At 41.3% G+C, this 13,471-nt stretch overlaps 1 protein-coding gene across 1 annotated transcript in view; it reads right to left on the bottom strand.

Annotated features, from left to right (window-relative positions):
* Positions 1 to 226: 226 nt before the first annotated feature.
* vwa8 (von Willebrand factor A domain containing 8) overlaps positions 227 to 13,471 on the bottom strand; it is an 86,481-nt gene continuing 73,236 nt past the window's right edge. Inside the window, exons 41-45 of the mRNA XM_066686468.1 lie at positions 10,922 to 11,047; positions 7,895 to 8,053; positions 5,071 to 5,169; positions 3,606 to 3,844; positions 227 to 2,455 (exon numbers count right to left, since the gene is read on the bottom strand). Of these exons, the coding sequence (XP_066542565.1) occupies positions 2,347 to 2,455; positions 3,606 to 3,844; positions 5,071 to 5,169; positions 7,895 to 8,053; positions 10,922 to 11,047 (732 nt within the window). The 3' untranslated portion in view covers positions 227 to 2,346. The remainder of the gene's footprint in view (positions 2,456 to 3,605; positions 3,845 to 5,070; positions 5,170 to 7,894; positions 8,054 to 10,921; positions 11,048 to 13,471) is intronic.

Raw genomic sequence — 13,471 nt, forward strand, 5'->3', positions numbered from 1 at the left:
GAAAAAATGACCTGAAAGAGTCAGAACTGTCCAGCCACCTTGGCACGCAGTGTAAAGTCTGCGAAGGCCTGTGTTCCTGCACAGAGTAAGAAGACGCCGCTGTTATCTAGAAACAGCTGTACTCCAAATATCAGTCATAACACAGTCTGCAGGGAGCAGCTACTGATGAAAAAGTAAGGAATGCACTTTCAGTCGACTTTCCATTCTAATTCCCCAAGGTCAAGAACAGACAACAGAGTGTTTATTGTGTGCTTTTATTTCATCTTTTCCCAAAATATTACACCCGGGCAATTTAAGAGCTAGTAGGCACAGAGTATATCACAATCGCAGGATATGAACATGTGCACGAAACCCTGGAATCAACGTCTGAAACACCAGAAACATTCAGCTTTAACAGAGTAATGTAACTGCTTTGCAGAGAATGAATGGAGCAGATTATACGGCTGAACCGATATTGAAAACAAATATGTGATATCAAGTTCATATCTACTAATGGTAATACATAACTATTTATGAAGTGTCTATACTGGGACTGAATCCTCCAGGATTAGTTACAGAGATATGTGTTGTTTGCAATCCAAACATCGGTCCAGTGCGGTTTGAAGCAAATATCTGATGACACTGAGTCTTATATCATCCTGCATCTCTAAAGCAATAAGAAAGCTGTATGAATTATTACAAACATTAATAAGTTTAATGACGAATGGTTTGGTATAGCAAGTGTAGTGAATGCCCCACAGATGTTTTTAGGCTACTGAATATTCATTCACACACACACACACACACACACACTTCCCTCTTTCTCTCTGAGGCTATGCCCTCGAATGCACTGTGGAGCTGCTCAGTTCCACACACCCAGTGTTTTGTGTGACAAACACGTGACCAGCAGCCAAATCTATCAGCTCCATCACACACTCACTGTTCCTGCCACCTGCTGACTCTCCACAGCACCCAGCCAGCAAGCACCTATAAATTACAATCCCACTTTCTCCCCAGCAACACCCAACCAGATTGGTGCAACAGGAGCCTTCGGCAGGAATCCTGCAGCCCTCCGGAGAGGAGAGCAGAGGCCTGGCGGGCGTCAGTACGTCCAGCAGCTCAGGAAGGAAAAGGGCTGCTCTGTTGACATACACGGGACACAGGAAAAACACACACATCCCACTCAAGCTCTGGGCTGATTTAAGAAGGGGTGGGAGAAATTACGCACGCAGCGTGAAGGAGCGCACACAGTCATGTGGGGAATGCCAAGGGTCAACGTGGCAACATTTCAATATGTGCTGCTACTGTCCAGTGCCCAGTTGGGCAATGTGGGGACGTCATAAACAACAGGAAAGAGAGAAAAAAAACACTCATTCATCATTCATTCATCAAAAATAAAAATAAGGCAAAAAAAAAATTCCTCAGCTTTGTTTTTTTCACACCAGTAAACAGCCAATCAGCACTGACTAATTAAACGAGCTGCTGCTTTTCCTTTAAAGCTTGAGTCCTGCTCCAGTGTCAGGCAAATATTCAGGACAGGTTCAAAGCGCTGACCTTGCCAAATATCAGCCTCATGTTTTGTTTTTTTTGTCTCATTCCCTTTCTCTCTGTGTTAAAGACATTGTACAGAAGCCCGGGTGTTGGTGCTGGAGGTGGTTAAGGAACGTGGTGTAGAATTGCATTTGAGGTTCTTGTTTCTCCAGATGAGGAGAGATTTATGGGTCAGACCCAGGTGACGGAGGCGTGGGATGTTTCTGCCTCCCTCTGCCTCTCTCTCACAGGATGTGCCCACTCTGCAGTCACGAGGTGAGGAGAGGATCCTGGAAAAGCCCAAATAAACACCAGGCCTTATGCAACACAGGCCTCTTTTAGCACGGCACAGAGGTTACACTCGGACATGCTGGATGTCTAAAAAAAATTTACATTCCGACCTTTTCATCTGAGAGCATCCTCAAATGTACACATAGAAAATTCCACACTGTATTTTAAATAAACAATAAGAAAAGAAATTCATCAACAGAAAATTAACCAAGCACATATTTTAAGTGCAAACATTCTAAAGTTAAAGATTAAATCATATTAAACTCTAAGAATCTGACTGTGGGTCCTCTCCTCTATTCCTCACCCTCATAGCTATGTACCTCACATAATATGAATTATTAGTGGTACATTTTTTTCATAGTAGATTCAGGTTTGTTATCATAATCGTAGTATTTAAGGGGATAAAAATTAAGGGACGAAACTGAGCCTTGATGCAATACATGCAAATATTATATCACCAGCAGCCAGAACAACCTTCCAAACGGAAACCTGCAGCACCGAAGAGACCTCGTGGTGGATCATGGGTGGTACTTCATCTGGATTTACTCAAGCATTGGACAGCATGGTGGAGGTGAAGATCTGCTGCAGGATCTGAGGGATCTGCTTGGTGTCCATGGCAACAAAAGACCGTCCAGCCGGCAGGGTTCTCTGGAGCCTGGGTGTAGGAGACAGAAAAAAGACCCCCAAGCCAGCCCCCCCAAAAAACATTACCAATGCAAATGAGTTTTCGTTTGCAATCAAAGTGAGCTCCTACACCTCAATGGGCCGACAATGGCTGTCATTCACACAGGCTCTTTTGTAACAGGCAGGGTTTTGGGAAAAGGCCTACTGGGGGGAAAGGAGGCTGAAAGAAGAGTGCCGCCCAGCTCCTTTCACACTCCTGCCCCCTCTTTCCCATTTCACTGACCATTCATTACTGTCATTTTGTCCACGGAGAAGGACACATGTTGTGTAAAGGCTGCCCTTTAAATCAGGGTGGGCCTGAAAAGAGAGGGGTCAGTGTGGCTCAGACTATGGCAGCAGGGAATGTGCTCTGACCACCAGAGTGGCATTAAACTAGTGTCTGCATATTCATCCCATGTGTCTCTGCTGCTACTACGCAAAACAAAACAAAGCTATTTACATGAGCCTATAGACTGACTATACACTTTAATTGGACCCACATGCCTTAGAAGCATTTCTAACCACACTTACCACAACAAAGTGATACACTGGCTAAAGTAAAGGACATTATAATTACTTTTCAAAGTGCTCTTTAGTTGTGCTTAAAAGCCCTAGGGATGTAATTATCTATGTAGTACAAGAATTATATTTTTACACCCAAGGCCATGTCACTACATAGCTCTGTCCTGGAACAGCAACCTCTGCCCTTACTATTTTAAATACCACACACCCACATCCACACAAAGCATCCCACAAACCTGGGAGTGTGAAGGCAGCACGTGTGTCCTCTGACTCAGCCACAGCTTCTTTCAAAACGATACTAACTCATTCAACATTTCAACATTCGACATTAACTTCCCAGTTCTGTTATCTTAGCTAAACCACTTCTGCATTGGTCAGCCTCAGCAGGGAGTAAGTCCAACTGTACTACTGGACCCTTGGCAGGCTAAAGCAACACAGGAAACCAAAATTGTGATTTCCCCAATGATAGGGCACGCTTGGTCAACCCGGAGTCTTAACATTTAGTCAATAACCCTGATAATTACCATTTGCCCAAAGCTTGGGATTTCATTAATGTGACCTTTAAAAACAACAGTATAAATAGTTATTTACACGGTAGATGTGAGATTAAGCTAACTCACCGCTCAGCCTGGTCTCCCAGTGAACCGATAAAGATGGCGAAGGCATGAACCTGCGGGTTGCTGGTCAGTGTGCGGGCGAAGAGGTCAGGACTGATACCGTAGCGCTCCAGGTTAGCGTCACTCAGCACGATGACAAAGTGCTCATCTGCCTCTTCTTGAGCCAGCTCCTTCACGGCATGCTCTGTACCCTCCAGTGTGTAGTCCCCACTCATACAGAACTGAGAGTGAGCATGCATCGTCTGAGCACAACACATCACACAGAGCCAGTGTTACCTCGCCAAATTGGAAATTTAATTTATATATAACTGCATACACAGTGCTGAAGTAATGATTTATTTCATATTAAAGTACACATCAAGTACTTGATGAACTGCAAGCTAAATGGAAAATAATATACTGTTGCCATCAGGCTTATCGTTTTGTAATATGAATCAATCCTGTATATGAACTGTACTAAAACTATATTCCTGGCGTTAAGCAGCATTCTTGGTTATTTACCAGTCATACACAATTCTGTTGATCATACTGAAAAACTCTAATTAAAACTTAATTTAACAACACTAACTTTCATTCATTCATTCATTATCTGTAATCGCTTATCCAGTTCAGGGTCACGGTGGGTCCAGAGCATACCTGGAATTATTGGGCACAAGGCGGGAATACAACCTGGAGGGGGCGCCAGTCCTTCACAGGGTAACACACACACATTCACTCACACACTCACACCTACGGACACTTTTGAGTCGCCAATCCACCTACCAACGTGTGTTTTTGGACCTTGGAAGGAGACCGGAGCTTCCGGAGGAAACCCACGCAGACACAGGGAGAACACACCAAACTCCTCACAGACAGTCAACCGGAGTGGGACTTGGAGTTGTGTGACTGCAACACTACCTGCTGCGCCACCGTGCCGCCATCAAAACCGACTTATTACAGTCATTTTATAACGATCTGCAATTTGGCTTTTTGGATTCAAAATCTCTGATATCAAACATTTCCAAATAATGATTATTATTTTATGAAGTAGCACATGTACAAACAGAAAAATAGTCTCCTAAACTTCCACTGAATTCTACACTTCTGGTCACATACATAGTAACTGTGCAGCTGTGCTGTGATTAAACAAGCTGGTGTGTACAGCCAGGTGTGGATTACTCATCCTCTATTTGATGTTCACCAGACAGCCATAAGAAACACCAGAGAGCATGCTATGGCTGTGTAGGTCTTCTGCAGTAACAGTGCAGACTATTTGGGTTTAAAATCCAAGCTTGAATAAGATAGCTTCATCATCTGTGAATAAGCCATCCCTGTGGAATCCCCTCCCACGAGTTGTCTGCATTCTCCCTGCCATGTACCATGATCAGACAAATGACTTCACCCAAAAAATGCTTGTGAGGAAGGCGATTTCCAAACAAAGGGAAAGAACATGAAAGAATGCACGCATGAACACAAGCAGACCACATACCTTTAAAACCTTTAACCTCTGCTTGTTGTTCTTGGGCACTTTGTCAGCTCTCACCAGTTCTATATTAAAGCCGTCTCCTGAGTGTCCCACGATGTCATACTACAGAGGCAAAAAAACAGGAAAGGGGAGAGGTGATCTTAGTGTATCAGGAAAGAACTTCAAATACCATCCTGACAAATGACAAATATATGGAGAGTTTTTTTTATTATTAGTTAGGATTTTCCCTTCATGTAAGCACCCTTAAAATACAGTTTGCTGACGATGAACGAGGGAAAAAAGTGGAAAAAGTAAAATAAAGCAGAAGTTGCACAAACTAGTCATAACTTAACAGAAGGTAGAACTGCAGCATGAGGCAGCAGAAGTTATTTTGAGTTTTATTTATATCAGACACCCACAGTATTTCATAACCATGATTTCATAACCATTTCAATTTTAAGGACATTCTGTTTGTTAGATATGACAGCGTTTCACTGAAACCCTTGGCAAAAAAAAGATCTCTGCACTTGAAATGAGCAGCTTTAACTGATGAAGACTGCATGATTAATGATTCTTGTGATAGCAGTTATTTCTTGAAAGTGTCTCTCAATACTTTTAACTAATTTGATGCATAAATGTTCATCAGAACATGTCTGATTAAAGTTCAGATTAAAGTTCAGTTACACTCCACTGCAGGGCAGGGCTCATAAGACCTCTTGATTCATATACTGACCTGTTATGACAACTGACATAAATGTCTGAGACTAGATTTGTGTTATGATACTTTCATGTGTTAAGCGGAAAAGCATGTTTTATCACATGACTTATAGTGTACATTATTATAGTGTACATTGCATTACAGTGACATATTACTGAGAATGTGATACTTGTGCAGTATGTAAATGTCTGTGTGTGAGTGAGTGAATTGCAGGTGAGAATGGCATCAGATATCATCCCACTTATATTATATATTTATGCTTCTATGGAGATTATAGAAGTATTTTTAAAGTAGCTAAACTCACTAATTCTAAGAGGTGTCTATAAATGTTTGTACATATTGTATATAACACATAAGAGCTGTCACACAAGTCACTGTGTTACATGTATGCTTTAAGTGTGGGTCAAAGGGTAAGCGTCAGCAGACAGATGTCAATGCAAGACACCAGCAGATGATCTGAATTACATAAGTGACACTGAGTGACAGATAAATGAAAGGGGAGCTGGAAGCATACAAGACACAGAAGGAAAGGACGGGGCCAAAGTGTCTGGCGCCTCCCTGGGAGAGCGTGCACACACACACGCGCACACACAGACAGCATGGATGCTTTGGTCTCATGTATCTCTCTTCTTTTCCCCTCACTTATGTAAGTCCCAGTTAACCCCGACTCATCCTGGACTCGACCACTGCAACTGAAATAAAACAGCTTCTGTAAGCGCAGTCACAAAACATGTCTCTGTGCTGATGAGAATTTATTTTCAGCGACTCGGTGCAGTCTCATTGCTTCCTCCCACCAACATTAGGAGATGGAAACAAAATGAGAGGCAACAGATCGGCTTTGTGCTGCTGTCCCTGCACGGGGGAGCAACTTCCAGTAACAGAGTGATTCACTGCCTCCTGCACAGCTGCCAACAGCTGGACATGCTTCACAGAGAGGGAAAGAGTGAGAGAGAGAGAGAGAGAGAGAGAGAGAGAGAATAAGAATGAGAAGGGCTTATGGAAATAAAGAGAAAGAAGGAAAAGTAAGGCATAACGAAGGAGAGGGAGTGGGAAAGTAAAAGAGAGATTCAGAGAAATAGAGAGAGAGGGGGAAAAATGGAGTGGCAAGTAACCACAGGATCTTAAACCTGCATCTGTTGCTATAGATGCAGCTCTGACTACAGTGTGTGTCAGCTTCTGAAGATATCCTTAGTTCCATCAGCCCGGTTCCCATAGCGACCTCCATCACAATGTGTCAGCAGCTGGGGATATCCCTGTTACACAGCCGCAGAGCTCAGGGCCTGCTCTCCCACAGGAAGTAAACACACTCATTGTTTCCGTGGTGCGTTGGTATGGTGACAGCCGACAGTAAATAAAAGTAGTACTCTCTGTTTTATTTATTACTTTTGGGACACTGTAAATATTGAGAGTATGGGCTTAGCAAGCTGACAGATATCCCTTGTTATTAGCTCATATTCAGCTCTTCAAAAAGAACTTAACGGGTCACTGAGTGTGTTAAATGCACAACAGCTGACATAGCGGTGGTGTGGTAAGGTTGATTCATTCCTACTGCAGACGTGGTTGCGGCAGTGTGCGTGCGCTTTAGTATGGGACTGGCTGCATTTCTCGAGGTTCATACCTCTTGAACCATTATTCCTGGCGACTGCATAAATTTAATGACTCCCCCAATATAAACAATATAGGATAATACACGTCGCTTTGTTTTTCATACCTCCACCATCTGAGGTTCCTATTATAGTGCATGTGTATATTATTGAACATATACAGAACTGTGAACAAAAGTTCACCCATCATTGATCAGTCTTCAGTGTGTGTTGCATTAGTATGTGTTGATCAATTGTTTATAAACACATCAGTGTCACTGCTATACCACAAACCAAAAGATGCAGCCGGCTTCATCCCATGACCACTGCGAAGTGCTAGAGCATCCCTAACACAAACTGTGTATAAAAAGAAGAGATACTGTCTCTGACTTTGCATGTACAAGGTGGACTGAAATGTGGGTGTGTCTATTGGAGTGGACAGTGAATGGACACTGTTCAAAAACTCCATCAGCACTGCTGTGCCTGATCCACTCATACTAGAGCAACACAGTAAGACGCCATGAGAATGAGGAATTAAGTGTCTCACCTTGAACTTGTGCTCATAGCTCTCAAGGGCCTCCATCACCATACACACAGCCTCCATAGAGCGCTCCAGCCTCCCGTCCACGCCGTTAAAGCGGTACATGCTGCCAGATATGTCAGCTAGCAGACGAAGACGCTTGGGTTTTTGCTGAGGAGTGCCCAGCTGCACACAGAGACAAAGTCCAGTTAACAACAGTCAAGGAAACATAACAATAAAATTTAGACTAGTTATGAGAGAGCATCCATCATTTTAAAACAGCTGCTCTGTGGTTTCCTTAATTTCACTTCTCTGTTTGCTCAGGCTCCTCTCCTGAAAGGTATAATATGCAGTGAGTTCTCTAATAGATTTTACAGAAGCCACTTACATAATGCAGCAAGGCACCATTTTAATTCCTAAACGACATCATTTCTAAAACAGACAGTGTGGGTTCAATGGAACGTTTAAACATTTTAAAATGGTAAGTGAGAATTGTGCCCTTACTGTATTCCCAAAAAGTTTCTTAAAATCCAGATTTGAACTGTTATATAAAACACTATCAACAAAGGGATATAAAAGTCGTATCAGAGGAAACACAGACACAAGCAGCACAGCTAATGTAAACATTACAGAAACATTCTGTACTAAAACTATAAACAATACTGCCAGCCAACCATTCTACTTTTTGGTGTTTATTTTTAGGGTAAAGTCATATTTAGGTTGTTTCCCTTGGTGATTTAATTATTTTCATTGTCATTTTATTTCTGTCTTTTCTTTGTATTTTAATTTTCAAGGCTTTATAAAGGTGCTACGGTGGTTAAAAATGTCTTTACTGGGATAAAAATGTTAGACAGTTATTTATCTATAATGGGATTTTTCAGTCAACAAAATTCAAGAGCAAATTATATGATCAAAAAAAAGATAGTGTGCGAAAGAACCTTATCAGGAAGGCAACCAAGAGGCCTACAGCAACATCAACAAAAGTGTTTCCCAGCACATAACGGCCACTGGTAACACAGCACCCTGTATTTTGCTTGATGTCTGTGTGGTGAGGTACAGCAGATAAACGGATCATCTAAACCAGGGGTGCCCAACTCCAGTCCTGGAGGGCTGGTATTCAGCAAAGTTTGGTGATTGCTCTGCTAAAACACACCCCTTAAACCTGGCAATTAACAGATGAGTTGACTCAGGTATAACCAAAATTGGCTGGATACCGGCTCTCCAGGACTGGAGTTGGACACCCCTGATCTAAACCAACTTAAAGTTTGCAAATAACCACTAAATTATCAGAAGAGACAAACTGAATTGTTCTTTGGCCCTGAAATCTAAAATATATAATGTGTTTCTCATAATATCAAAACATTCAACAATCTCAAAAATACAATACATACTGTGAAGAATGGAGGAGGGAGCAACTCTCTATTCTGGGACATTTTGGACAGATTTTTTGGAACAAAACCTCTTGGGCTCTATTGGAAAGCTGAAGATAAAGAACTTCACTTTCCAAAATGATAATGAGCAAAACCCCACATCCAAGTCAACCAAAGGATGGTTTCAAAAAATGAATTAAAATTAGTGTCTTAGTTGTGTCTAAATCTAAACCACCACTTCATAGAAAACCTGTCAACTGAACCAATCCGGGTTGTGCACACAAGATCACTTGGCAAACTGAGGGATTTTGTTTTAACAAAAAGAAATGTTAGAATTTAAACATTTAGATGTGAAAGATGTATAAGGAATTATAAACATGCTGTAAGAAATGTAAAAGGTGCTTCAGCAAGTTATTTTAGGTTTGTCAACACTTAGCATTCATTTATCTTCAACGAACTTTCCTGAAAATTATGTATTTCTTTTATGGTCACCTGATGTTCTTTCTAAAATTTTGTTGCTTCCAAAGTCCCATTACATACGGACACATACAAACACCATCCATAACTTCATGAACATCTCCTTGTTTCTACACCCACTGTTCCTTCTCTCAGCTCCACTGACCACAGGAGCATTTTACAGCTCAACAATTTATAGACTTTAGTCAATCTGTTGCGGTGCACACATTGTTTGCCCCCTTTCTCCCTGTTTTTCAAAGGCCAGGGACAACACAGAGTAGGTATCCTCTGAGTGCTGGATCATTCTCTTGGCTGCAGTGACACAGACAGGGTGATGATGTGTTAGTGTGTGTGGTGCTAGTATGAATGGATCAGACACAGCAGTGCTGCTGGAGTTACATAACCATGACCAACACGAACGATGCAGCAACAAAAACTGTCAGCTACTGTCACTGATTTTGTGTCTACAACATGGACCAACAAATTGAGTGTGTCTAAAACAATTTTCAGTGAGCGGACAGAGTGTTGAAAAGTTCTAGCAGCCCTGCTGTGTCTAATCTACTCAAACCAGCACAACACAATCTAACCACGTCAGCGTCCACCCCAACAAAACCTGCTCTGTGGTGGTCCTCTGGAGGATCGGACCATTGTAAACCGGGTGAAAGGGGTCGAACAAAGTGCTCAGGGAAACAGATGGACTATAGTCTGTCATGGACAACAGCTGAAATGGACAATGAATGTATCTTAATGCTGTGCTTGATCAATATCTCACTTTTATAGACATTTGGGTTTCATATCACAAAAAAATTTTAAATTTGCACAAGGGTGTGGAGAGGATTTAAAGCAGCCCGAACTCAATACATTTTAGCATTTACTATTAAGTCTGTTCTCCCTTTATGCACTAAAGTATTCCAGAATCCATCAAGCTAATGAGATAGAACATACTTTCTTTGTGTATACTATCATAACCAACTGTTATGTCATAGGTGTCATGATTAAAGCAATGAGTGGAGTGCCATTGAGTGCAAAGTGTTTGGATGAACATGTAAATGCTAATATAATTATGAATGATTGTGAGTGCTTAGAAGCTGTTATGTGTTTGTAAAAAAGCGTTAAGGTTTTGCTCAAAGTGCGATCATTGTGGACTTCATTTCCTAAATAAACCCCCCATGGGCTTTGCTGCCATTTTCAAAGACACAGAAAAGCAACACCCCCTTTAGACTCTCACCTCTGGCTCCAGCTCTCCTCTTCGTTTGTAAATGGCTTTCTCTCCAGTCAGGCCATCAATGATCTTAGCATCGTCCAGCTCCCCCAGTGCCTGGTTCTTCAGCCACTGCCTCTCTTTCCCTTTAGCCTGTGAATTAAAGGGTAGGGACACATTTCACCATGCACTCTCCACATCAGAACGTGCAGCACCTGTGAGTGATTTCAAAAGGAAATTTCACAAATGTTTCAAAGTTTCTTAATTAACCTCCAAGTCATTTCAAACTTACCAACTCGAGCTACAGCGGTGGGTGGTAACAGAAAACAAAGCTTATGACATCTACAACATAACTATGATTATTTTTAGGATACACATTTTTGTTTTTAATTTTTATGTGTCAGGATTTTTTTGCTTTATAAGCATATTCATCATGAATGAAAAACATATTTCTAAACTACAACACAGCCATGTCTCTGGAATCTGGCAATGAATGTGCGACCCTTTCTTATAATCATTTTCTTTGAGGACACTTTTAAATGAATACACTCTTTAGATGTATGGTTTGTATCTCCACTCCCATGAACTCAGCAAGTTTCTCCAGAATGGTGTGTTTCATATCACATCCCTTCAGAATCTGAAACCAAGAAAGCCTGCTTTCAACACATTAAAAATATTCTCAGTGGTCATGGCTAGGCTCACGGGTGTCTGCTCCTGTTGTGTAGTTTCTCTGACGTGGAGTTTCCTGTTCTACTGACAACTTCTTTCAACAGAGGTTATACAAGCTAAGTGTGGACATTTGTGCCATAAGTAAGTGCAAATTAAAATATATGTATTCACTGATAAGATGTGATGTTTGTATAGAGATATAGCGCAGTTGAAAAAAGAGGTTAACTAAGGCCTAGAGCTAGAGTAAGAAAAGAAAGCCTGTTTTCCAGCAATAAAGTATTAATGCCATTCTAAATTACTAGGATTATAGATGTGATCATGACCTCAGCACCACATTAGCCTCTTTAGCTTTGGACAATGAGCAGAACATCAACAAACACCTATGAAGGCATTTCCACATATGCTTCCCATTTAGATCCTGATCCCACTGGAGCCCTGTGATCTGCTACATCATCCCACACACTGCGCTCCTGTGTCATCCCACCATTCATGCACAGATAAAGCAGGACAAAGAGTACAACCACAATGCACAGGCCACAGGGAGAATCATCGGCAAGCTGTGACAATTCTCCACTTTTACTGCACTTCTGAGGTCCCCTGAACAGATGAGATCATCAGGGATATTCTGTTTCATTTCTCTCAGCCAGTAAAATACCCAAAGGTTCACTAGGAACAATACGTTGAGGTGAAAGACTAGACTTAGTGAGAGTGGCTCTTTGAAAGTCTTGAAAAATGGTTGATGAAATGGCACAACCTGGTTCAAATGTTCAAAAGTTGCAGAATGTTGTTTGTTAACTGATGCTGCTTTATTGCTTTGGGCATTACTGATAGCTAAAATATCAAATAAAAACAGACTTGTCTGATAATGATTTTTTTATTGTGTTTGCATTTCTGATATCATAAAATGCTATTAAATCCTTTGAAATATAATTCTACCACTTTTCCCCCAATGGTGGAGCTGTGGGAGTGGAAGGTGCCGTTCTACAGAAATATAAATAATACATAATTGGTGAGGAACATTCTACAGGGAGGAATAAACCCTGGTCAATTCGGCAGAGCCAATCATACCCATGTGTGTTTGTTTGTTTTTTGATTGTGGAACTAATCTTGGACATCCAGAGGAAACCCACACAGACACAGGGAGAACACACCAAATTCTTCACAGATTGAACAATGAACCTAAAGTGAACAATGAACCCATGACCCCAGGACACATGAGCTGTGTGACAGCGTCACTGCCTGTTGTTAGGCAGTGAAAAAAATAACTCTTTTCTCTTCTTGGCTTTTACATAATGGGTAACAATGAAGCAGTTTTGTGAGTATGTAAGTTTTAGTCTTTTCCTCCATTGTTTTATTGCATTACTGTCTTTTTTTCCCCACTTCTTGTCCAATGCCTAAGATTGTGTGCTGCTGTAACAAGTGAATTTCCCCAATGTGGGATCAATAAAGTCAAGTCTAAGTCTAAGTTTTCATCCTAATGCATAACTTTTGTAAAGACATATCTTCTACTGTCAATCAAAAATGTACGGCTTGAGCTCTTCTACTTGTTTGTGTATTGTATAGTGTACATTCACACTCTTAGAATGTTTCCATTAATCTACATGTGAACTGCAGGAATGAGTGCAAAAGTTCAGGGCAATTGTGTGGGAAAACACATGGAATATAAAACAGCATCACGTGAGCCAACATAAGAGTTTTCTTTTGCTTTACAGTTTTCCACACATTCCTTAGATGTCAGGGCGCTTCGGTTGTTTGTTCTGTGCAAAATGAAATGACTCTCATACCACAGTAAAGCACAGGAGATTGCATGCATGCATAGCCATATGATCATTAAAGAATCTGGAATATATAAGGCCTATGCCCTGTCTGTACAAGAAGGACCTTCAGAGAACACTGCCAATGTGTCAG

This window comes from Hoplias malabaricus, chromosome 12 (assembly GCF_029633855.1).
Source record: "Hoplias malabaricus isolate fHopMal1 chromosome 12, fHopMal1.hap1, whole genome shotgun sequence".
Lineage (NCBI taxonomy): Eukaryota > Metazoa > Chordata > Actinopteri > Characiformes > Erythrinidae > Hoplias > Hoplias malabaricus.